The sequence below is a fragment of the Gallinula chloropus genome (genome assembly GCF_964237585.1).
Source record: "Gallinula chloropus genome assembly, chromosome: Z".
Classification (NCBI taxonomy): domain Eukaryota; kingdom Metazoa; phylum Chordata; class Aves; order Gruiformes; family Rallidae; genus Gallinula; species Gallinula chloropus.
Window position 1 is genome coordinate 43,351,391 of NC_140089.1, and position 25,421 is coordinate 43,376,811.

At 37.3% G+C, this 25,421-nt stretch overlaps 1 protein-coding gene across 1 annotated transcript in view; it reads right to left on the reverse strand.

Moving 5' to 3' along the window:
• Window positions 1-10,650: 10,650 nt before the first annotated feature.
• Window positions 10,651-25,421, reverse strand: part of RASEF (RAS and EF-hand domain containing) — a gene marked incomplete at both ends in the record, with an annotated part of 31,926 nt that continues 17,155 nt past the window's right edge. The window contains 14 exons of the mRNA XM_084278555.1: window positions 10,651-10,759; window positions 12,692-12,768; window positions 13,758-13,877; window positions 14,701-14,815; window positions 16,062-16,143; window positions 17,049-17,196; window positions 17,299-17,436; window positions 18,458-18,692; window positions 21,426-21,517; window positions 22,136-22,234; window positions 22,753-22,837; window positions 23,504-23,572; window positions 24,242-24,357; window positions 24,790-24,867. Of these exons, the coding sequence (XP_084134681.1) occupies window positions 10,651-10,759; window positions 12,692-12,768; window positions 13,758-13,877; window positions 14,701-14,815; window positions 16,062-16,143; window positions 17,049-17,196; window positions 17,299-17,436; window positions 18,458-18,692; window positions 21,426-21,517; window positions 22,136-22,234; window positions 22,753-22,837; window positions 23,504-23,572; window positions 24,242-24,357; window positions 24,790-24,867 (1,563 nt within the window). The remainder of the gene's footprint in view (window positions 10,760-12,691; window positions 12,769-13,757; window positions 13,878-14,700; window positions 14,816-16,061; window positions 16,144-17,048; window positions 17,197-17,298; window positions 17,437-18,457; window positions 18,693-21,425; window positions 21,518-22,135; window positions 22,235-22,752; window positions 22,838-23,503; window positions 23,573-24,241; window positions 24,358-24,789; window positions 24,868-25,421) is intronic.

Sequence of the window (25,421 nt, forward strand, 5' to 3'; positions counted from 1 at the left end):
GACGAGCAGAGTACATTCCAGGTTTTCGTTAATTCCAGACTATGATGCTCCAGGTGAATGCAGCAGAACTATTTCTTCTGTCACTGGCAGCCTATTATCTCTGTAATTGGCCCGGCAGAACAGAGGGCACTAAATACTAAACGGCTGTCTAACTAAGAATGAACCCCTGGGACACACACCTGAACTATTTTAGAATGCTGCACTGCACTTTTCTACTCCACCCATAGGCTCTTATCTGAAGAAAATCACTATTAAAGACGGCGACCCACACTTTCCTATCTGAAATCAGACCAACGCCAACCACTTTCCAAGTGTCTACCACATGGGCTCTTCTTTAGGAAGTTGGCAAAGAAATTATCACAAGATTGCCTTGTTTTCCCTGAGGCAGAGCAGAGACAGGCCCAGGAGTGTCCGAAGACAGAGCCTTTGCTCTGTGTGACATCACAGTGAAGCAGAATGCATGGAAGTTTGCAAAGGAATAGCTATGGGTGAAAGAAAAAGGGAATAGATGTGAATCACCCAAAGCAGATGAATGAGAGGGCATGGAGAAGCATGGAAGGACGATAGCGAGAGTAAGGGAAGAATAGACAGGTAGAGACACAGGACAAATTTAAAAGTTGAAAGACTAAAAGAAGAGCTAGAAAACTGCAGGACTTGAGAGAAAAACAGCAGGCCTTCCTGGGTGTGCTGTGCAGGCTGACTTTCGGCCTTCAAATATTTGGCTACATTTTTGGGGTGTATGACTTCCCATCCAGATGAAAATATTTTAAATGTCTTGATACATAAAGTACTTAAATGCCTAAATCCTAAAATTTTTAATTTAGGATTAAAGTAAGTAAAAGATGAAATTTAATAAGTTGTTGTAACAGAATGTTTACAGACTTTGCCTTTAAAGACACAGGTTAAACCTGCTTATGCCTCTTTCATTCAAAGTTATATAGACACTTACGTGCTTCACTGGTTGGGATTTTAAAGCTCCCCATCTAGCTTCAAATGTGTTCTTTGGAAGTATAATTCCACCACTTTTATTCAACAAAATCCTATCAGTTGCTAATCACCAAAGATATTTCACACTCCACATCACCTATTTGTTCCATTCACTGAAAGTGTCATATTCTATTTTGAACACACTTAAGAGCTTGATTTGTCATCACGTTCTCTGGGAAAGCCACTACACACAGGCTGCATGACTCCTGTCCTCCCCAGTACTTCATTACTTGCAAATACACTTCAAAAAAAAAAAAAAAAAAAAAAGAGACAAGTCTTTCTTTAACAGGCAGAAAAAACTCTCTCTCCGTTACACACATGAAATGATCCGTGTATGTTCCCCATTTAGGAAGGAGAGATTTTATGCCCATCACAGCACTTCACTGCTCCAATTATTCACGTTCCTCTTCAGAAAGCACAGCTATTCTGTAAGAACCGTAGCGCTCAAATGGCCCATGAAGTCTTTAGGAAAGACACTATTTATTCCTTCGGACCACCTTGCAACCTAAATCGTTCATGCAAATCTTGAAAGAGGATCATTCTGCAGCACTTCTGTACTCAAACGTTGATGCACATTCCCAAGTAACAGAACGGAACACAAAGAAATGTTACAGTACCTTTGCCCAGGGAAACGGTTGCATCACCATCCTTGGAGGTATTTAAAGGACACGTAGACTTGGCGCCTCAGGGTATCGTGTAGTGGTTGTCTGAGCAGTGCTGGGTAAAGGTTGCGCTCCATCGTAAAGGTTTTTTCTAACCTCAATGGTCCTGAAATTCTGTGTACAAGGCAGTCCGAAGCCCTTTGCAATGAGGCACTAAAACCATTCAGGGAGTTTCAAAAGAAAAAGTAGTTGCACCTGTGTGCTGAGCAAGATGCAACCTTGGATTCCTAGCAGACTTGGAAATGACAGGAACACTCATGTTCTTGACATTTAACATAATGCTCTGTTACCTTTTATGGAAACCATTGTGAGAGACCTCCTGTGATCCAAGATTTTAATTTTTTCAAGGGAAAGACAGAAGCCACTCTTTCACAAACATACATACATACATGCATACATAAAATAACAAGTATATATGTGCATGTTAGTTGGCACAGTTAATTTGCTCCATTATTTTACCCTAGAATGTGCACCTATCCAGTACATAGAGGCTAAGTGAGTTTTTTTACTGGAATGAATCCAAATTTCAAGCACTTTAACTTATAAAATCGCTAAACAGAACTTTTCTCACATATTTACTGCAAAATGCCCAAGATTTTCTCTGATAATCTCAGTAACAGCTGCCTCTGTGTAGATGCATTTATGACATGAACAGAATGATTCCCTAAAAACTACAAAAGGAAACACTCTACAGGAATGCATACAGACTGAAGTTGAAAGGTACTTTGAGAAAAAAAAATGCCATGATGCAGTCAGTATTGTGTTCTAAATGTAGTAGCTGTGACCTTTTTTTCCTGTTTTCCTAGATCTTAAATGTTTCCAGTACTCTTTCATTCTGGTGAAAACACTTTTAACATTTGTCCTCATGGATACCTACAGTTGGAGCTGGGGAGCAGAAAAAAATAAAATCCTCGTAAAGAGGATTTTCTCCATTCTTTTAAGGATTCTACCCTTGACTCTGTTGTTTTCTTTTTCCTATTTTTGAAGAGGATTTTTTTTAAAAGGGCCTTTTGCAAAAGGAAAACAGTAGTAAATAATTAGCAAAGTCAGTGATTACATACAGAAAATAGCAGAAAAGTGCAAATAGAAAACTATCAACTGAGCACTTCTAGTTGCAGGAAGAACAGCTTTTGTTGCTGTGCGTCTTAATTTTCCTCGGATTACAGCATTAATTTATGGACTAGAATTCGCCACTGACCATAAGACTAAGAAGATACAGCCCCTTAATGTAAAAGTATAAAAATTGTTTCTGATTATATGCTGATAGTATCAGATATTAAATATGACTAAATGTTTCCATTCCAACCATATTTTTTCATTTGTGCAAATTATGAAGAAGGCAAAGCTACATTTTAATTTTTAGTACTTTCACGGCCACAGGAAGAATAAGTTACAGAAGTAAGGGAGGAAAATACCTAAAGAGGAAGGTTAAAATGAAAATTAAATTTCAAGTCTTACATTTGTTCAGCATTCTAGAAGGGAACCCTGGCTTTGAACATTTTCAAAGCCCACCCCATCCTTCCAGAGCTTATTGGTCCATGGCAGACAGGAACACACATTCGTGCCGCATGTGAACTTAGAACAGGACTTGCTCTCATGGTATGCCTGCTGTCCTGCACCACACTTTCTCTTTTGCTCTAACTCCAATTAAATTTGAGGTACATTGCATGATATCAAGGTTACCTTTATGGACTTCAGATTAGCTACAAAAAACCCCAGCTCAATCAAATCTCAATTCCTTGAGAACTGCCAAAGAGAGGATCTGCCTGAGGGTGCTCTTCAGAGGGATCTGAACAGACTGGACCGATGGGCTGAGACCAATGGGATGAAGTTTAAGAAGGCCAAGAAGGAGCGGCTGAGGGAGCTGGGGCTGTTTAGACTGGAAAAGAGGAGGCTGAGGGGAGACCTTATCACCACCTACAACTGCCTGAAGGGAGGTTGTAGAGAGGTGGGCGATGGTCTCTTTACCCAGGTGACAGGAGACAGGACAAGGGGAAATGGCATGAAGCTGTGCCAGGACAGGTTTAGATTGGATATTAGAAAAAAATTTTTTACTGAAAGAGTTGTCAGGGCCTGGAACAGGCTGCCCAGGGAGGTGGTTGGATCACCAGCCCTGGATGTGTTTAAAAGACAGGTAGATGAGGTACTTAGGGATATGGTTTAGCATAGGACAGGAATGGACTTGATCTTAAAGGTCTTTTCCAACCTTGTGATTCTGTAAAATTCAGGTCCAAGCCTAGAAACAAAAAAAGGATGGTTTACTACTAGCCAATGTCACTCTAAACTCATCTAGGAGCTCAAGGTGTTTAAACCCTGTAATGGCAGATGTCAGTAGTACTCAGCAAAGCAGTAGCTGTTCTGAAGCTGAGGAACATACACCACAGCAGTTCTGCCAGGATGTCTAAGGACAAACTTAAAAATCTGTGGTATGTGTTTTAATTTTTGCAACTTCCTTACTTTTTAGTAAAAATGGAGTATATTCTGTATTTTAAGTATTGCACTTATTAAGACTGAATTTGTAAGAAGATACGAGACAACAAAACACTTTAAAGTTCTTACTGGATCAACATGGAAGGCCAGGGTCAAAGATTTGGTGTAAATGGAGTTAAATCTAGTCAGCATCTGGTCACAAGCAGTGTTTCTGGAGGCTCAGTAGCTATGATCTGGATGAGGGGATTGAGTGCACCCTCAGTAAATTTGCAGATGTCACCAAGTTGTGCAGGAGTATTGATATGCTCAAGGGTAGGAAGGCTCTGCAGGGGGATCTGAAGAGGCTGGATCAATGGGCTGAAGCCAATGATAGGAGGTTCAATAAAGTCAGTATTGGGTCCTGCACTTGGGTCACAACATCTCTGTGCAATGCTACAGGCTTGGGGAAGAGTGGCTGGAATGCTACCAGGCAGAAAAGGACCTGGGGGTGCTGGTTGACAGCCAGCAGTGTGCCTAGGTGGCCAAGGAGGTCAACCGCATCCTGTCTGATACCAGGAATGGTGTGGATAGCTCGACAAGGGAAGCAATCATCCCCCAGTACTCAGCACCAGTGAGGTTGCACCTCAAGTGCTGCATTCATTTTGGGGCCCCTTACTACAAGAAGGACATTGAGGTGCTGGAGTGTGTCCAGAGAAGAGCAACAAAGCTGGTGAAGGATCTGCAGAACAAGTCTGATGAGGAGTGCCTGAGGGAACTGGGATTGTTTAGCCTGGAGAAGAGAAGGTTGAGGGGAGCCCTCATTCTCTATAGCTACATGAAAGGAGACTGTTGTCAGTCTTCTTCTACCAAGAAGTACAACAAGCAATCATACAAGCAAAAGCAGCCTCCAGTTGCACCAGTGGAGGTTTAGATTGGATATAAGTATAAACTTCTTCACAGAGAGGCTTGTTAGGCATTGGAACGGGCTGCCCAGGGAAGTGGTTGAGTCACCATACCCGGAGGTATTCAAAAGATGTAGAAGTGGTGCTTACGGATATGGCTTAGAGATGGACTTGGTAGTGCTAGGTTAACAGTTGGACTTGATGATCTTTAAGGTCTTTTCCAACCTAAATGATTCCATGATTCTGTGGCAACATTTAAGTTGTCAACTTCACCCGAAGCAGTTGGGTTTTGTGGCAGTTTTTCCTTCAATATATGGACCTCAAAGTATTTTCTATTTTAGGTCTATATAGATCCTATTTGCAATTGGTTTATTGCTTTTGGCTATTTTTTTTCTTTTCCTTCTTACTCTACCACACATTAATGGTTAGAGTCAGAGTAGCTAAAGCTTCTCCATAAACAGCAGCGTAATTTCGAGACCGAATTGAGGACTCACAGTGAGGTACATGTCTCAGCCCAGATGTGAAGTTGATGACTGTTCATTGAGGCTAAGAAGTTGGAGGCAGCCAGAGGTACCAGTAGTTACATCATTCTTTGATGATGTTGGCCACAGAAATTAGTGAACCCTAGTGACATTACACTGACAGGTGTTAGGTGTTATGTTGGACTGCTGCTTGTGAGCACTGACAAAGAGAAAATACACTGGAGAAAAACAGCTACTGAAGCATATTTTATTTTACAGTCATTTGTAATACAGAAAATGTGTAGTTCTTTTTAAACATATGTACGTATAAAATTACAGTGAATGCAGTGATCTGTAGTTTTGAGGAGGAAGAAACTGCATGAACACCACGGTTTTACTTGTAAACACCATAAATTAAAGTTTTTAAAGTTTTCATAATTTAGAGCCTTATTTATATAATATACAGACTTTTAATAAAAGTTGGCACGCGCAATTGGTGCTGAATTTCTTCCTCCTGCTAGTATGAAAATACATTTCTATTTTAAATAGTTCACTTTATATTCACTGGGAAACCTTCACAGCTTGGGTTTATTTGTTACTAATGACTAATTTCCTATAAACCCAGCTATCTATAGACACAACTCAAACAGAAGAAATTACAGAAAAAGGACTTTTTTTACAAACCTGGGATAAAAAATTTAAACCTATATTCCACATATCTGAGTCAAATTTTCTTTTATTGTAAGAACAGTTTTCTCACATAACAAGAAGACAGGTGAAAAAAAAAAGTATAATGATGAATATTGATGCTACAAGTCCTAAAGATACCAGCAAGAAAGGATTAGGCCTGAGAAATACTAAAATAATCGGTGCTGTAAAAAGCTCCTCCAATCCATAAGTATTCTGGACAGGGTCAGAGGGACACCATTACATGCTATATCAAACCTGGCAGGGGTATTGGTAAAGGGCATTTATTTCAGCTGCGCATGAGATATTGGTCCATTTTTTATTAATTACCCGATACAGCCAGAAACATCTTGGAAGTAGGTTTTTCGTAATGTTACAAAGATTCTATGAATATCTCCCTTTGCTTTTAGAACCAGGGGTCTTTCTCTGCAATCTTTTCCCCTAAAAGGTTACGCAGCCTCATTGCACAGCAGAGGATTGGAGGAAAAAAGCAAACCTCTTTAAAAGGTTCTATGTGTTAACAGATTGCCTGTACTAGCAAAGAACCTATTAGCTTAATTGGGGATCTGCATAGGTACACATCTACATGGCGGAGTGGTCCATAGATCTTTTCCTTGGGATACATTTTAACAGGCTATACAGATTTAAAGTTGCAATTTTTTTTTTCCTAAAATAACAGAGGATTTTGTTGTCGATACAAAAATAGTTACACAGAAAAACACTTAAACCATGTCAGGCCATTAACTATACTTCTAAGAACAACTACAAGAAGCTGCAGGTTGTCTTATTAAGCCACTACGTGTATGCTGAAGAGGCACAAAGTGGTTACAAGAACTTAGGCGATCAAAACATTTTCAGAGCATTTCAGAAATTATTGCCTCAGGAGTGTGTACTACGCCACAATTAAAAAGGGTCAGAACCAAAGCAGGAGAAAATAATACTTCCATGCCAACTGAATAAAAATAATTTATTTACATATCATGAAGAAAAACATAAAAGGTCTTTCCTTTTCAAATAAATACATGTATTAAGGGAACATATCTGTAAATTAAAAAAACACCTGTGTGATTAAATGAATAGCTCTTACGTACCAAACAAAACTATAAAAATAATTCAAACTACAGTAGTGCAACCGTGTCACAGCATAAAGCTCATGTTGGACAAAACAAAAAATAAACTTTATATAGTCATTATTTCCATGCAAAAATGCATGTGTTAATTTTTAAATTTAAATATTTTTCTTTCAAGTTTCTTTGCTTTCACATGAATTCTACATAGTATTATGTGAATATTCAGACTTGGTGGAGCTGATCTTCACAAGACTTTGAAACTAGTTCCAACTGAGCTGTAGCTACATCCCCATTTGGTAGTGCTTTTTATAGTGATTTATACATTGACCATAAAACTACTCCAAGATAAAACTTTCTTAACACTTTCCAACCCTGAATCTTATTTTAAAAAGAACACTGTTTCCAATTATTGCTTTACATGACACACAAAAATTGCAGAGCTTAAAAGAAGTGAATCAGCTCATGTAATCTGGCCAAATAACACAGGAGAAATGTTGGTCATTGAAATAAATGAAAACTAATACCTAAAATATCAGTGGCCCAATCCCACGGAGAGAAAAAAATAGGCGTGAAGGAAGGCAGGTCCCTGAAGTCACATCCTCCAGCCAAGCTCTCTGCAGGCACAGACATTCACATGGCACTCTCTGTATGGTAAGGAACTGTGATAAGAAAGCAATTACTGCACGTGCACACTCCCTGCTAACTCCGGGACGCGGAACCCGCATCTGCAAGAGGTACCTCACTACGTTACTGCCTTGGTGAAGAGAAGGCCAAAGGGGATCTAATACCCTAGGAGTACTGAAAAGGGACTTCCCAAGATTGCAGCCAAACTGTTCTCAGTAGCAGGAGATGATACAGTAAGGGGAAACTGCTACAGATTTTTAGCCTCTTGGGAAACTGACATTACATGGAAAAACATTTTCATGCATAAGGGGAGTGAAAGCACCGGCACAGGTTCCCCAGGACAGTGGTGGAATCTCCATCTTTGGGGATTTTCACAGCCTGTCTAGCCAAACCCACAGCCAGCCTGATCAAAGGATGGCAACAGTCCGTCTTTACTTGGGTGCTTGGAAGGTTGGACAAAACCACTTCCAGAAATCCTTCTTGCAAACAACTTTATGTGATTCTCTGTATCCAGCCAAAATGTTTTGCTCATGCAGGTGTGTCAGCAAGGTTTAGGCAAACATATTTCACCTCATTTACTGCAGTCCAAGACCACAGAGCTAGTCAAACACTGTGGTGCAGGAGACACACATAGAACACTTGAGCCTCAGTCAAAAACCTGGAAGTTAACAGAAGTTAGTAACACTGAAGCAGAAATATTTTGAAGTGTTAAGTAACAGCTTATAATCATGACCTTCTCATGCTGAGAAAATGCAAGCGCCTACATGTTGCAAGCACGCACTTCAAAAACAACTGCTGGTCCATCTCCCTCTCTCCTCCCTACCACTGCAGAAGAACTATCTGCAAATACAAGTCACATCAATTCTAACTTCCATTTCACTCCTTTGGAGCAGAGAGAAGCTTTTACACAGAAACAGGACAGAAGAGGCCCTCATCAATGCACTCAATTAAGCATGTTTTTCTCCTCAGATAAACTAATCACAGCTGAATTTTCTTGTTTAAATAACACAGTGTTAATAGTAAACAATATGTATATGACCAGGCATATTCCTGGTACACCTGCATCCCCTTCATCTTCTGCCACCTGCTCCAGATAAGTCTTAGGACAACAGCAAGGCCTCTTGTACTGCTGAGTGGGAAGACGTTACAACCCTAGAGTCTCCTGTGTGAAATAAAGTAGTGTGTGAAGCTCCTTTTAGAATCTCAAAACACCACCAAATGTGTTTTTTCTTCCAGGGCTGAAGTACAATACAGTGAAGTAAAATGTCCTTCTGGTATCAAGTTTCTGTCTGTTAAGAACAAGTTTTCAGGTTTCAGTTACCTGACGGTTAGCCACCCTGATCTAGAGGTTTGAAAGGATAGCTAAAAACACTGCTCTTTCTACTTTAAAACTGTAATTTATTTTTAAATTATGAACTATCCTGTTTCTGAGAACTCCATGTTTTACAAAACTGATAACACAGCACTGGCTATACAGTGTCCAAATAAAGTGTTGATAAAACAGAGTAACAGCTGCTAGTCATATGGGCTTCCAATCAGTCCATAAAACTTTATCCAAGGCCGATTTACTGAGCTAGGTTTCAGCCTGTAGATGGTTGATTAATATACATAGAAAAGACCAAAATGGTTTGCTGGTTCTGAAGTGGCCCAATCCCATTCCCATCAAAATGAGTGAAAGCTGAGAAGACCTGGATCACAATGTTAACTGTAGAAACACCTGCAATTTTTGCTGCACTATAGGACTGTTGGGAACTATTATAAGCAATAATAACAACACAGTTTTTAGATATGCTGACACCTGAAGCTACCACCCACTGGTGTATTTCTCAGAATTTTACTAAAACCAGGAAAAGGAGTTCTCATTAAGGTTAGCGGTTGCTGTTCATTTCAGGAACTTCTTCTAATGAACAGTTAATGCAGACGCTTGTACATGTGCAGTAATTCTTTTATCTACAGGTTTAAAACTTCAAAAACGCATACAGAATATCCATTAAAACAGATTCCTCTCTCTTAGTGGAAGGCATATGGAAAAACAAGGGGAACAATTACAACCTGTATCTCTACGTAACACTAATAATGATCTACTCTAAACAACGGGCAGGTATCAGGTCATTAATTCATCTCAGTAATCCTACATATCACAGGTATTATGGTCTCTTTGGAATTTTGAACGGTAATTGTCCATTCAAATGTTCCTTTCACTTCTGAGCTGTGATGTAACATCTACATCTCTGTTCTGAACCAAACCTCAACTCCCAAAATTAAATTCTAACTCAAAATCTTTTGCAAAATTAGAGGAACCACATGCACCTGCCACTGTCTTCTCCCAACAGAGACCATTCTGCTTCATGCACTGAACTCAGCATTTACCTGGATCTAGGCAACCTTTCTAACAATTTCAGTTTCTCTTGGGAAATGTTTGTCAACACAAAACTTAAGGCCTTCTAAAAACTAGATAAGCAGACATGAGCAAAAAGAGATTAAATTAATTGAAGCCGTTATTTTTCCTTTTCCTATGAATCATATATCTGATATTACCACGTTCTGTTTGGAAGAAGTACGGAGCAAGTAAAGAAGATAAAATACCTTACGATATTGTATGCAGTGACTACCACAACAATGATTCTGAGCTTACCTCATTGTCTTATGTTATATAAGAAAAGTGAAGCCAGAGCCTATGGGGCAAAGCATGTGCATAAATATGAATGAGTAGAGAGTGAATTTTTAACATGATGTGCAATTCCTAAATCCAAAAATGTATCAATCCGTAATAAAACATTACTTAACTCCTTCATTATTTTGTTTTGTAAATATATGAGTTATTTAGGTCAGGAAAAGTATTCTTCTGTTAAACATTGCAGCAGTTTTTCGTGAGTGCCGATTTTTTGACAGGTGTCCCAGCCAGGCTGGTTACTGACTTCGTATCATCTTGATTATCACTTCGTTTTCTTACTTCGCTATAAAAAAAACAAAACAAACAAAAAAATGCACTCAATTAATATATTTCTATTCACGTTGACTGTTCTGTTTCTCCCAGTATATCTTAGAGATCATCACCCATCTACTGTGTGGCTAAAACTACTGGGGTTTAGTGCACAGAACCAAGGTATTTCCTAAGTTCCACTTTGGGAATTGTAACGTTTCTAGATAAATCAGAGCTAGCAGTACAAATATATAATGTCTGATATAACAGCACAATGTTCAGTTTTCCCTTTCAGATTCTCCTGAACATTTTTGTTTACTTTGGTAAATTACCACAGAAATACAACGTGTTGGTAGCTGAAAGCATAACGCTATGTAACTGCAATTTCATGTGTAGGTTTACCCTCAAAGGAAAAATGCACATTGTGGGTTTTTAAATTATAAATATGGACTTAAAAGTTGTGCATGTGCGGAAGATTATTGATCTGTATTCTTACTATTGCCCCCCTAGAACATGACAAAATCCAGGCCTAATATTTCTTGATTTTATATATTTATATATATTGTAATAGAGAGATATCTAAAAAAACAATGTAAGACCCCCTCATACTAGTGAATTCAAGAGAACACTGTATTATTCAACAGTAGCAGAAAGGAACACTACAAAGTAGTAACAGGTAACTCTGTAAGACTGCTTTAATGAAATGTTCATTTACAAATTTTAATTTCAAAATTAAGTTCTTCTTGCAAAGAATACGAATTACTAAGACTTGAGAAAACAAATTGCAGACAATCATATTCCAGACCGAGGTAATGTCTGGACAACTTAAGGATCAATGACCTTCTGAAGAAAAGTATCAATTATTTTCTTACTTAAATTCTGAAAAGATAGGCTCCAGCTGCCAAAACATTTTTTATATCCTTGAAAAAATTAAACAAAGCTATAATGTCTAAAATTAGAGATGTTTTTTCAACTGTGATTAATTATATAACTGCCCTGTGTGTTCTCCAATTTCATAATCCACTGCTGCATTCACGCTCTCGGAAATGAGTCATTTAACAAATCAACAATTAACTTCACATCGGCAAATACAAACACCTATGTTCCCACTGCATCTTTGACAGATGCCTTTTCCTGGAAAGACCCGTCCTCTCCTAAGTCCTATGTAAAAAAGCAATGATCCTCTCTAGAAAGCCAGCACTGTGTATGCAAGCCGTGTTAATCAGTAGTATTTTAAGAATGAATAATCAAATACTGACCAAATGTCAGTAAGTTTTATTACTGCAAAAATCACATTAATATGGTTTCTAATTCTGGCCCTGAGCTCCACATATTAAACTGAAAAATTAGAGGCTGACGATTCATTACATACTACCAGCCTTTCAAAATTATATTGTAACCAAGAATGGTCTGGAAATGTAGTAGGAGTGCAATGTTTAATTCACGTGTTATCGCAGAAATACCAGGTTGCTGAATGGATATAATCAGAATTTCTACCTTTTAAATAATTTAGAGAAAGGGATACCACAAGAAAATATGTGGGATTAGAATGGTCAGTAATAACTCTGAATGTATATGAATAAATGTGAAAGATTAAAGAATTCATTATACATAGAATTATGTGCATTTGAAATTAATTTGAGAAAGAATTAAGAGAGTAAATCCATGTACCATTAAAAATGTTATTCATTAACCAAACCGGTTTTAAAATTGTGAGCTGCATAACTGAGCTCTAATTTAAATATAATTATTGAGACAGCTTTGTAACATTTGCAAGCAAAAATGTTACTTGATTTATCAATAAAGACTTAACATGGTGTTCCCCTCTAAATTTTGCTTGTTGAATTTAATGTTGGTACAATTTTAAATGTACATGTGTGTACTTGTATCTACATTCAACTATAATGCCCTTTTTATAAGCTATACTCAGATGTATTTGCTTGAAAATAGATACGTGGCTACTTACCGAGCAAGATGAAGTACTGCTTCTACAATGTTAGACCCGTCTTTAGCACTGGTTTCACAGAACAGCGCATTGTAAGTCTGTGAGTAAAAATAAAATGTTAAGCCAACTAATTGGAAATAGTTCCCATCTGAATACGTGTATTCGATTACAAATGGTTTCCTCAATAACAGAAAGAAAGATGGCACACATTTAAACCAACAGGATTTCTGCTGATACTCTTCATTCTCTAATATATTCACTTTAGTACTGTGAAAAAAACAGTAATTGCTTTTTAATTGTATGTTTTTATATTCAGTATATTCTGAATTAACAAACTGAATAAAAAACACATCGTAAGCTTAAAGTCCAAGCTCAATCTTCTTCTCCACAGACTGCAAAACAGGAAGAGTGTTGCCAGGACAGGTTACTGAATCCAGCTCGTTAGCTATACATAAATTACAGCATCTCCTATTCCAACTTAACCAGAAATATCATTCCATAAGTAACAAACATGGTATCTGCCCCAGTATAATCAATCACTTGTGTGAGTACTCACTAACACAAAGATTCCACTTTTTTTCTGTCAAATATGAGATATGTGAATCCCTTATCCCCCATGCAAAATACATGCATAAACCTTGTCCATTCATTTATTTATAGCAGAGTTCCTTTTTTCGTTTCTGCAGACATGGCAGGAATGTAACATAGTCTCGTGAAGATGAAAACAATCCACTCAAAAGCTAGATAGCCAGGTAAAAAGCCTCATATGCTTGCTAGTGTGTTTCGTATTTGCACTGGCAATGTCTCTCTGGCAGCAGCACCAAAAAACCCAAGTCTCCTAGTCCATCCACTTTTTCACCATAAAGACTGAAAAGACTATCCCAGCCAGTAATGAAGTTCAGCTCAGTGGACGCCGAGATGTGATTTAGCCCAGCAACATCATCAAAACAGGATGGTTTTCATTAAAAGTATCCATGAATCCTAAATACTGTATTTGAGCAACTGACAAGGAAATTACTCACATGGTTTTCAGATTGAAGTCCCTAATATCATTTTATACTGAAGATGTAGCAGACTGGGACCTTACCATAGCCAGCTTTTCTCCATAGTTTATAGGCACACATTTTTGCCCTTGTTCTGTAACAGCTTGACGGAGATCTGCTTTGTTTCCCACCATCATAATTGGTATATTTTCATGGGTTGCATCCTGCAAAAAGGATTTTATTTCCTTACTACTAGAACACTCAGAATTCAAAAAAGTAACTATCATCATCATGTCATACTGTCTTCTGGCCAAGACAAAAAGTCTTGCACCCCATCGCAATAAATGACAAACTACGAAAGTCTGGCTGAGAAGTTTTTTTTTGCTAGTCAATATTTAAGCAGCCAGCTTAAATATCAGCCTGCAAAGACATGCTTCCATTCCCATAAAACCCGCTTCCCAGAAAAGGAATTTCAAGTGTTAAGTTAATCTAATGGAAAAAGGTTACTGTATCCAAATGCTGTACGACAAAAGTACTATGGAAAAAGTGACCAGCTCCTTTGCAATGATAAAAATAAATGGTTTCAAGAAGGTTAAAGATTTTGCTTATCACTTTCCTCCTTGTTAAACACCTCTGGTATGAGAGAAAAACCCTCTTCATTAAATGCAAATTTGCATTCAAATAAACAAACAAGATGCAATTATAGAAAGAAATACTGAAAATTTTACTTGCACTATAGCTGATTTGCAGAATCTCACATGCTGCTTTAAAACACAGGGACTACAAACCATCCACAAGAAGCTATCTATAATAGGCTTTCATGTTTATTTCAAAAGGAAGTGAACAGGAAGAACAGAGAAAGATGTTAAAGCTTTTAACACAAACTGAATATATGAGGATACATTTAGGACTTCCATGTAGCTTTTACTTGCATGAGACACTGCTATCTGGCTACTTCCAATACGCACATATTCTGATGTTATAAATAATAAGGTTAACAATGCAGTGAAACATAGCTTGTAAGCTGTATGTATCTAAGGTTCTTACCTCAATCATATCCACCCATTCTCTCACGTTAAGAAAGCTTTTTTCACACGTTACATCATACAGCAGTAAGACACCATCTGCTCTTCTGAAGTACGATTTAGCAATACTTCGGAATCTTCCAGAAGAAAGATTTGCATGAGGCCACATCATCATAAAAAAAAAAACAAAAAACCCACCTCAATTTAACAAAATGCAGAGCACAGCATCACTTTATTGCACTACTGAATTAGATTCTCTCCACATTACAAGATGAGTTTTCTCATAGCTTCTTTCACAGGTAGCTCTTGCAAACTGCTGAGGCAGGTCTACAAACCCTCCATAAGGATCCAAAAGATTGTTTCCTAAACAGCACTCAAGGGGTTTTTTTGTACTCAAACAGTCTACAGCACTTCTATTACAAATTATCTGCCATGCACTGGACGTCTCATTAGGTGGCAAGGCTTTTTCACTTACACATAACTTCATACATTGAGTGGGCTACTCAGCTACATCTGAAGAATCATGAAACTGATAAACTTAAAACAGGAATTAATCGGTTACAGCCATCTTTTCAATTAACATAACACAATCTACTTAACAACCAAGTACAGCAACAAGGTATTTACAGGTTATATTTAAATATTCTTCTCAAATGTATTATGAGGGAGGAGAATGGTTGTGCTTCTGACTACCTACTTCACCTAATCACTCACTCAGGCAAAAGTAAACACACAGCCCAATACAAATCTCAGTCAATGAACAGATTAAACTGACTTCCAAGATGTTAGATTAACCTTGTGAAAAGCCCAAAAAGCTTTCAGTACCAAGAAGGAATGGTTCTCAAGTAAGGTTGCCATAAGGTTTTGAGGAAACTCTACATAATAAATTGAAGAATCATGCAATTTTGTCCCACGTCTTTTTAAAGTCTTTGGGAAGAAGTTTTCATTTCAGGGAAAGAAGAGGAGAGGAGGGTGAAGGGAAGGGAATCTCTAAAAAAAAGCCTGCTATGTGAGGACAAAGAAAGCAAAAGACTAAAAAAATGGAAGAATCAATGTATACCTGGTTCCACCTTTCTGTAATGCAAGAGAGGGACATTTAATTAATTAATGCTGTGGTGAACCTCAACTATTTCTCTCTGCAGACAGAGAAGATTATCTCAGGCAGCACCAAAACTAAATAATAACTAACATTTCACCTGTGCTGGGGTGTCAGCAGAGAGAAACCGTATCAGTCTCAAGACATTTACATACGGTCATACTGACTGACTTACTATAGGGCCACATAATAATAAGTAGTAGAGTTTTCTTCACCTAGATGAAAAAAGGCAAGTGTCTTTTAGTAACAAAATAGTTTAAATTACATAAAAGCAGGGAATCACAAACCTCTCCTGTCCAGCTGTGTCCCACAGTTGTAGCACTGTAGGTTCTCCATCAACAATTAGTCTTTTCATTTGAAAATCCACACCTGAAAAAAAACCCACACAGAAACCAAAAATTTGTGTGTCATATACAGCAGTTATTTCAGAATTCATATTTTCATGAGCTTTCTGTCATTTACAGAGCCTTCAGCTGCAATAATCCCCTGAATACATTTAATTTGCCTTTAGAAAAACATTTAAATAAATATTTTACATTTTTTCCCAGAAGCACTGACACAACTTTGGCATTATGACCAGCAAACAAGAAGATCCCTATCTGCTTTATTTTGCTAAACATTTATCCAGAAGAAGAGAAAATGTGTCATAAAACAGACTTTATTTTAAATGCCAAGGATAGAAAAGATAAATTAGAACAAAAATCCTGACTCAGAGCCAATAAAACAAATATACAACTATGATTTGATTGGAAGACAAAAATTCAGTTTTTGGAATCAGCAAGACAAGTTTGTTAGCTGACAGCTATAATATACATAACAAGCCAGTCAGAAATCCCTCCAGCTGCATTTAAACTAAAGCTGCAATAGCACTTTGAAGAAATGGGAGACAAAAAACAGTATGAAAGACATCAAAGGATAGTATGAAATAATAAGGAAGGAGGAAAGAGCTGAGAAGACAAGAAAGCAATGAAAAGAGCAAAAGGATCATACACATATTCTAAGTTAATTATACTGAAACTCCCTTTTCTGGTGCTTTGTTGTTCATGAACAAGCTTTGTGCTTCGCAAAGAGAAACTAGATTAGAGTAGTTCTCCACTCCAAACACCAGTTAGGCTCTCCTCAGCTTCAGTACTCAGACCTCACAGCCTAAGAAACTGCATGTGTGTGTATTCACAAAACCCTGGCAACCAATCACAGAGCGTAATCTTTTCACCCATCTATGCAGAACAGCAATGAAATTCACTTCAGTATTTTAAGAAGAACAGTGACTATACCCAGGGTTGCACTGGTGTTGCCTCGAAATTCATTCTTGCAAAGTCTCATAAGGAAACTGGATTTTCCCACTGCTGCATCTCCAGCAAGAACAATCTTGTAGGCCTTCTCTGAACTGGGGTATTTTGGAGTACGTTCAGTTGCATCTGACTGAAAATAAAAAGAACCCTTCTATTTCAATTCATATACTTTTATAAAAATATTATCTCTATCAAATACCTTTTTTTTTCCTTGCCCTAAAGAAGTGGTTACCTGAGGGGTGAGAGCAGATATGTATCTCCTGGTGGAAGCAACTGAACTGCATCGACTTACTGGTCGTGAAGGCTTCCAGTCTAATATTGCACTGCTGTTATCAGGACTGTATGCTTCTTCATCTCTGATCTCTGGAACCTGAAAGTACAAGCTAGTATGTTAGCTCTGGTGAGAAGCATGTTTTTTGGGTTGGTGGGGTTTTTTTATGGAAGGGCACAGCTAAGAGATTAAAATATTTCTTTTAATGGTTTGGATTAAACAGAGATAAATAACCAAATACAGCTGTCCCATTCCAGTCAAAATACTGTGATTATTCTGTTCTTACTCACATTTTGCTATAGCCTACATTTCGTCCTTAAATATATTTCCAATTTGGCATATATACTTTCAGTACAGTTTCCAGATGAAGCCAACTAATTTCCATATGGAATATTTCAGCTTAAAAAATAATTCCAATAACAAATGCTTTATTTCAAATCTTATTTGACAAAAAATAAGAACTTCCCAAAAATACATTACTCTCTGTGCTGCTACTACTTAAGCTAACTACAGCACAGCTGTAATCAGCATTATTCACAGCACTTTCCACTGCAGAGACTAAATACACAGTAAAGGATCTGGTTTAAGAAAATCCTTGTGTTCAGCTGTGCTTGATTTCTGGTCCTACTACTTAGTCATCAGTAAAGCTCTCTATTTTACTAACAGTAAAACGGACACAATTAACAGCTCCCCATATTTCTCTGACACTTACTGTGTAAGTCAGTGTATGCACTAACAGTATTCTTCTTCTCACATATGTGATTTTTTTCATTCATTGCCACAGCACAGTAAGAGTGTGAATGGAAACCTGTTTTACACTTTTAATGATTAAAAAACACAAACTCTAACGGGCTCCTGTCTGCATGTTAACAGCCTTCTAAACTCCCTGTGTTCTTCAAAAATGAAGTTATTACCTCAAAAATCTTATAAAAATATGAAAACAAACATTTTCTTTTAAAGAGGAGTAGTTATTTCTGCATTCTCCAAAAAATTTTATCTACTCTCATTTAGACTGGATATACAACCCAAATCCATAGTATGAAGATCTATTTCATTTTTAAAACTGATCTTGTCTCCAACCAAAGGTCTTTCTCAGAGAAGGACTACGTCTGGCACTTACATCTGTATCAGAAGCATCGCCCCCAAAGCTTTCTTGCATACACTGTGACCTTTGGAAAATCCTTTGATTCCTGTATTCCACTTCCGAATCATAATCATTCGAATCTCTCAGGGTAGACAAACCACTGTCAAAACAGCTCTCAGGTAAGCTGTCAACTTCACAGTTTATCCTTTGCATAGGATCACAAAGGGCTAAAGAATCATAATCTTCATCCACACAAGAAGAATGAGATGATCTAATAAGAAAATATTGGGGTGAGGAAAAAATTATTATTTCACAATTGTTTTTCCCAACACAATCTGAACCATTCTGGAATCATCCATTTAAGACACACGTCAACGCCTATTTTTCCTTTCTAAATAAGTTCTTTTTCAATTGCATCTCTTATCATGCTCTGATTGAATTATGTAATCTATTGATGATTTCCAGAGTCTCAGTAAGAACGCCTATTTATTCATACACAGAAAAAATAATTGCTTAAAATTACATACTATGAAGACATCAAAGACAGAAAATGATAGCTGATGGTTTAGCTAATTTTGGCCTTGAAATACTGTGTCTAATTTAAATGAATACATTTGCTTACAAGGCACACAGGCCAATAAGTAACAGGTCTAAGTATAGAAAAGGGTAATGGGGTTCAGGAGACCATGATGATGGAAGAAGTCACTGAAACATGTTTTGTTACTGCTTGGTAGGCTACATAAACTTAAGATGTTATACAGAAGTCCTTTCTTTCCCCTCATCCTTCCTTCAGAGGTCTTCCTTTATTGGGGCAGGGAGGAGTGGGGGGGTTGGGTTTTTTTGTTATTCTGGATGCTGTATTATATAATAAAATTTAAATTGATGCAGCAATGTCCATATGGCTTACAGAAAAAAAATCCATTTTTATTTATGTAATCAAAGAAAAGAAATATTAGGGAATCTTAAAAGACTCAATCTTTTTTAGAAGTTTACTACGGATTCAATTATCATGCTGCTCCTGCAGCCAGACTGGAACAGGCACAAATTGAAGTGAGGCAGAAAATGTCCCCAAGTCACAGGAGTGAAGAGAGAACCAGTTTGGCTCTGTCCTGCTGGGAATGGACGGGAAGCACGGAACTGCTAGAACAGACAAGGCCAGCACCAGTTCTCATAGTCTGCTGCCACTGGGAACTCCCAGAGCAATGGCACACCACAGAAGAGCGCAGTGGAGAGAATCACCAAATTATGAAGCTCGTACTGAGTTACATATAATTCCTTCCTGCCAGTGGCTAAACAGGGCTGACAGAGGCATCACGGTCCATGCAACAACATCCAGAACTGTCTAATTTACATCCTTTCAGCCTATATAATCACATGAATGAGCAAAATCTTTGCTGTGGAATATTACATGTAGTCCATGGACCAACCAGCCTGTACCAAATACAGAGGAAGGGTGCAGGTTATAACAAAGTTAAGCTTGTCAGACATTCCCTGAAATGAATTCAACTATTTCAATTTTCAACCTCACTGAAACATGAATTCAGTATAAAGAATTTCACATGTGCTTAAAGCAAGTTTGGCTGAGATGTATGATACAGCTAAAAAAAAGAGAAAGTATACCTACCAATGTAAATTGCTTAAAAAATGTTAGATTGCAAATCAGTATCTCTGAACACTGATCTGATGTCAGGAAACAGGCAAAGTATGGAAAATAAGAGGTTCTGGAATATGTGTATCTCTTTCTGTCTCTCAACACTACTACGCCATGCCTGTTAAGAGTAAGTTTTCTTCCTACCACACAAACTTCCTTCAAAAGCAGCTCACACTTCTCACTTTTGTGGGAAAGTAGGGATTGCACTATGTGGCAGGTACTAATAAATATTGACAAAGAAGGATGACATCACTAACCTTCCAGAAAGGTTTCAGTTATCCCTTCAGAAAATTAGTCAATGCAATATGCACCTTAGTAATGGATACCTCTCAAAATCTGTAGAGGGGCCAATAGAGGGGAACTGGCTTTACCTGCAGTCACCAGAAGGAATCAGTTTGTCTCACAATGGCAGAATAGAAGTAACACTGCTGAATGAATGGGGATATTAAAGGTGTGAAGCAGAAGCCACCTCAATCCCTGCCAAAGATACTCAAGTCTGGCAAAATGTAAAACACAGACTACTGAAAACTCTAACAGAGATGTCTCTGGAGTTTGAACTATCACTGAAAGAAAAATAAGACAAACCAATCTACCAACTGAGTAAGGACACACATTTTTGCTGGCAGCTCCAGCTGTTTAAAAGAGAAAAAAGAAGTGTGAAGAAGTGGCATGAACTACAGCATGTAGGTTGGATCTAATGCCCAGTGACTGCAGGCACTGAGTGTCTGCAATGATACAAGAGAACTCTGATCAATACTCTGCATCCAGTCAGTACAAATACAAACTAGCTCTCGCTGTTTGATATTTGCATTTAAATAACTCACTGTTCTCTGGCTCTTACCTCGTTAATATCGAACTGCATTCACTGTTCTTGCATGTATGTGTGAGATGAAGATATTTATTCTTTTGAAGAATTAGGCCTACATAACTTCATATCTATTATTATTTGTGAGAAACAAGACACACAGGCTAAAGATACGACCAAAAATGGGTGATTTCCTACGTACTGAGTAACCTAGCTAATGAACGTCCACAGTGGATTTTTACAGTTTTAAAGAGACAAGGAAAGGAGATTTAGAATCAAACTAGGATCAAAACAGTCCAAGACCAAACAAGAGCTGTCTGAACTCCCACTAAGTTCATCATCTACATTGAGGAGAGTTTCCCTTAGCTTCCTGAAGTCACTGACAAGGTTCTTATTGACTTCAGTATACTTTGGATCACAGGCTTTGGTCACACATTCCTCCTGAATCAGACAGAACCAATCTATCTGTTATTTGACAATATTCATTCTCCTAAGACATGTGTGATACCCTAGTCTTTTTAAACTTAATAAAAGAAAACCAGGCTTACCTGTCATATCGTGGGTTTAGTGGAGACTGTCCACCATTAAATTTAGGACTGCTTCTAGAAATGGTACTTCCTGGTGAGGTGTTTGCTAACCTCTGTGACAGATACATAACAAATGCCTTAAGTATGATGAACACAGTGTAAGCATCAAGATTTGCCATGAAAAAAAGTGTACATCATCAAAATTACTTCTGTCTATTTTCATATATATTTAACTACTTATTTTTAATTAAACCCGATGTTTTATATAGGACTGGATGTCATAAGGCCCACTACATATAGAGTATTTAGAGTCCACCGTTGCTTTAATACTGAGCTTGCTAAAAGCAAGCAACCACAAAAGGCAATGGAAATTCCAAGAGGATGATTTCATTGACTATACCTGAAGAGTCTGAAATGCTTAACTTCAAAAATTTTATTTAGAAAAATGGAATGTTGACTACTAGAGTGAAATGGAAATGTCACTGGTTTACACAGTTTCAGTAGAGATACCCCCTGGTTCATAAGTCAGAAAGTGAAGAGAACGAGAGACCTCAATGGATACCACAGGACAGTGTGTTTTGCATCCTCAGCTGTCCCTCTACAGATCTATTCACTGGGGACAGGATTATATGTAATCTGGTCCATGTATCTGGGCATGGTAGAAGAAAACGGTATCTCTCGTTGCACCTGCAGTGAATCCTTGGTAACCACCATCAGCAAAAGGCACTCATGTTCATTGGTATGGCAAGCTGGAAACAGGCAACAAGCCCTATTTTCCTCCTTCTTGCCCAGTATTGTCTTTCTGGGCCCATTATTCTGGCCCCATCCTTCTAAAACAGTCAATTGCTTTCCTGATGATGTAAAAGCTTTCCTGATCATTAGTTTTGGGGTTTAACAGGTTTCCCAATATTGCAAAATGGCAGTGTAGATTTTCTTGCTACTTTCAAGACTTTTCTCCTCTGATTTTAAAGATGCCAGGTTACATCTGTTACAACAGATCTTCATACAGATGTGATAGTTGAAAAGGGTCTGACTGAGGTCCCTCAGCAACTCACCACAGCAGTCCCTGTTTATTTGCTTTCCCAGTGACTCGCTTTGACACAAGTTCAAATTAGGTTAAGACCTTGCTACTAAAAAGAAATCAGTTCTCTGAAAAAGTGTTTGCAATGGTAAGGCACTCCCTATAGATAACAGAAACATGTTCCTTTCAGTGCAAGGGAAACTGCTGATTTATTAATCTCACCACTGAATAAAATTCAATTCTCCAACTACCCACTGAAGTACAAACAAGTATGTGTCTGGTGTGTTAAACCTTCTAGTACACTGTAACAAAATCAAAATTACATACCAATGATCTATTGTACTTGCTGAAACTGTTTTCAAGCGCAGTCCTTAAACCATCATTGCTGTCATGTAGCTTTCTATTAGCAGATCTAACAAGGAAACAGTTAAACTTTCAGGAGTAAAGAAAACATTTCTTAAAAAAGAAAGAAAAAAATGCATATCAAAAACCCCTTTTTTTTTCTTTAGATGGAAAGGGAAGAGTGACATGATACTAGAAATGTTATATACTCAAATGATTATGCATGAAAAATGCACAGTGGGGTTTAGCCTCCAGTTGCAGTCTAGGAAACCCTGTTTCACTTCTGTGGCACAGTCTGTGGTCAGCTGAGAGGAAAACAGTCACTGCAGGAATAACCACAAAAATAACATCTACAAGGTAGTAAACTGGAACAGCCACTTCTGAAATACAAAGTGACTCCCCTTTATGTGTTGCTGAGATGACTGATGATGAAATTTTGAAGAATTTTGGAAAAGTAGTAGATCTAACAAAAACATCAGTAAGAGACACAAAACATAGATGGAACCACAGTAACAGCTGTCACATGAGTATCTGACTCAAGTACACAGGAACACAAACTTAGAATGCAATGATACAGATTAGCACAGTACATTCTACAAGTATTGTCACTGTTTCACTATTTTTACTTGCTATTTTTTCCCAAATTTCATCCCAGACTTTTGGATACAAAAACATTTACCTCAGAATATGCTGGGACAAAGCTTATCAATAAAAACCTGAATCACTAAGAACTTACTGAAGTATTTCAATTTGTCTTTCCAAATTGTCTCTGTCTTCAGTATACTCTCGGATCATTTCTAGGTCTCTGAAAAAAAATATAATTTACAAAGGGTTATTAATATATAGTAGAAAAAGATATACTTTCAGAATACTGTTTTGTGTATGTATTTAAATTTCTGTGAAATACATAAAAAGCAGTTTTACGCAAAGTAACATCATTTTGCAAATTCAATGATCTTTGGTTTTATATATGAAGATCAACCAACCAACCATATGGACTGCCTCATTGAAATATTCTTTGTGTTATTCAAAGATAGCAATATAATGAAATTGTCATTTACATTCCTTTAAATGAGGATCTAGAAAAAGCTTGCATTCACTTTAGACAAAAATTTGTTGAGACTGATGTGGGATGCTTCAAAAACTATTCTCCCTGCTACTGAGATACTCATCTCAGTGAAAGTCATGGATGAAAATAGCACCTGATACTCCAACTTTTAACTGAAGTCTCAGAAAAAATCAATGGGCTTCCTTGCAAGTTTATGAGACTTTGCATCATATCCAGAACTTGCTCTTTCAGAAACCTGACATAAGAAGAGAGCAGGAGTCATGACACACTTTGCAGCATCTCAAATGTATATCTGCCATTTATGGCAAATTTAGAAAATAACAGTTACTAACTGCAAACATACTAACTGTATCAGCCAACAGGTATTTTCCCCAGTGAAAATATTATCATGTAGAAGTATCTTACCTCTCAGTATTCAAAGTCTGATCTGCATACTCGCTTTTCAAGCTATCTAATTCACTCTGAAGAAAAGCTATACTTGTTTGTGCTTCTAAAAGATCTTTCTTAAGTTTCTGGTTTTCCTTAAAAAAAAAGGAAGATATTAGATGTTAGCTCTCACACCTGCATAAAATGCTGACACATTGTAATGGCAAAATATTAAAAAAAAATTTTTAAACCATTAAACATTAGAAAATCTGAGCACAGGGGGAAAGAAAATTGAAAGAACTCTAAGTCAACAGGGAAGCCAGTAAATTAGCATGGAAGAAACAGAATTTTTATTTCTGGTTTTTGACTACCAGAAAGGGGACTATATAATCTCAAGACATTTCTAAATCCTGTATATAGAGCATGTATTCATTTATACAGTTTCTTCCCCGAGTTAAAGATTCTCATACACTTACCAAAAACTTTAATTACCAGCACCAAGTATACAAGATAATGTAAACAATCTGTACTGCAACTAGTGTAAAACTGAGGCTAAATAATTATGTTAAATGAGTACAATTTCTTACCAGCAACATATCATTTATTCTTTTCTTCAGTTCAACCACATCTTCTCTGTGATTTACATTTTTTGATTGCTCCTCCAGCTATAAAGATTAAAAAAATGCACAATTAATCTATGTTATTGATTGTTCTCATTCAAAGTACATAAAATGTAATGAAAATCATAAAACATGTTACAGCTATTGAAGTTTATAAAACCCATAGTTTTCCCAACTGTATGAGTAGGCAGCTTTACTCCAGAATTTTCTAGTTTTCTGTATGATTTAAAGCAGTACTTAAAAAACGTTTAATAAGCATTTTGTACTCTGTAGGTGTTGAATATACATAACTAGTGACACAGAAACCAGCTACTAAGAAGATATAAACAGGTATATCCTCACTAACATTAAAAAAACCGCTAAACTTCCTCTTCTGTGTAGTGCTTCTACTAACACGTCTCATGTTTCTTTGAGTAATTTTAACTCCTATCAATGGTCTTTTAAGTGTATTTCAATATGAAGGAAAAAAATTTCACCCTCATTGGTTGCTCTAATTTTGGTAAAACTTACAATGAAAACTAACAACAAAATTAGACCCAAATTACAAAGTAACCCAAACCAACATTCATATCTCTGATTTCAGTTCATCTTACACTTAG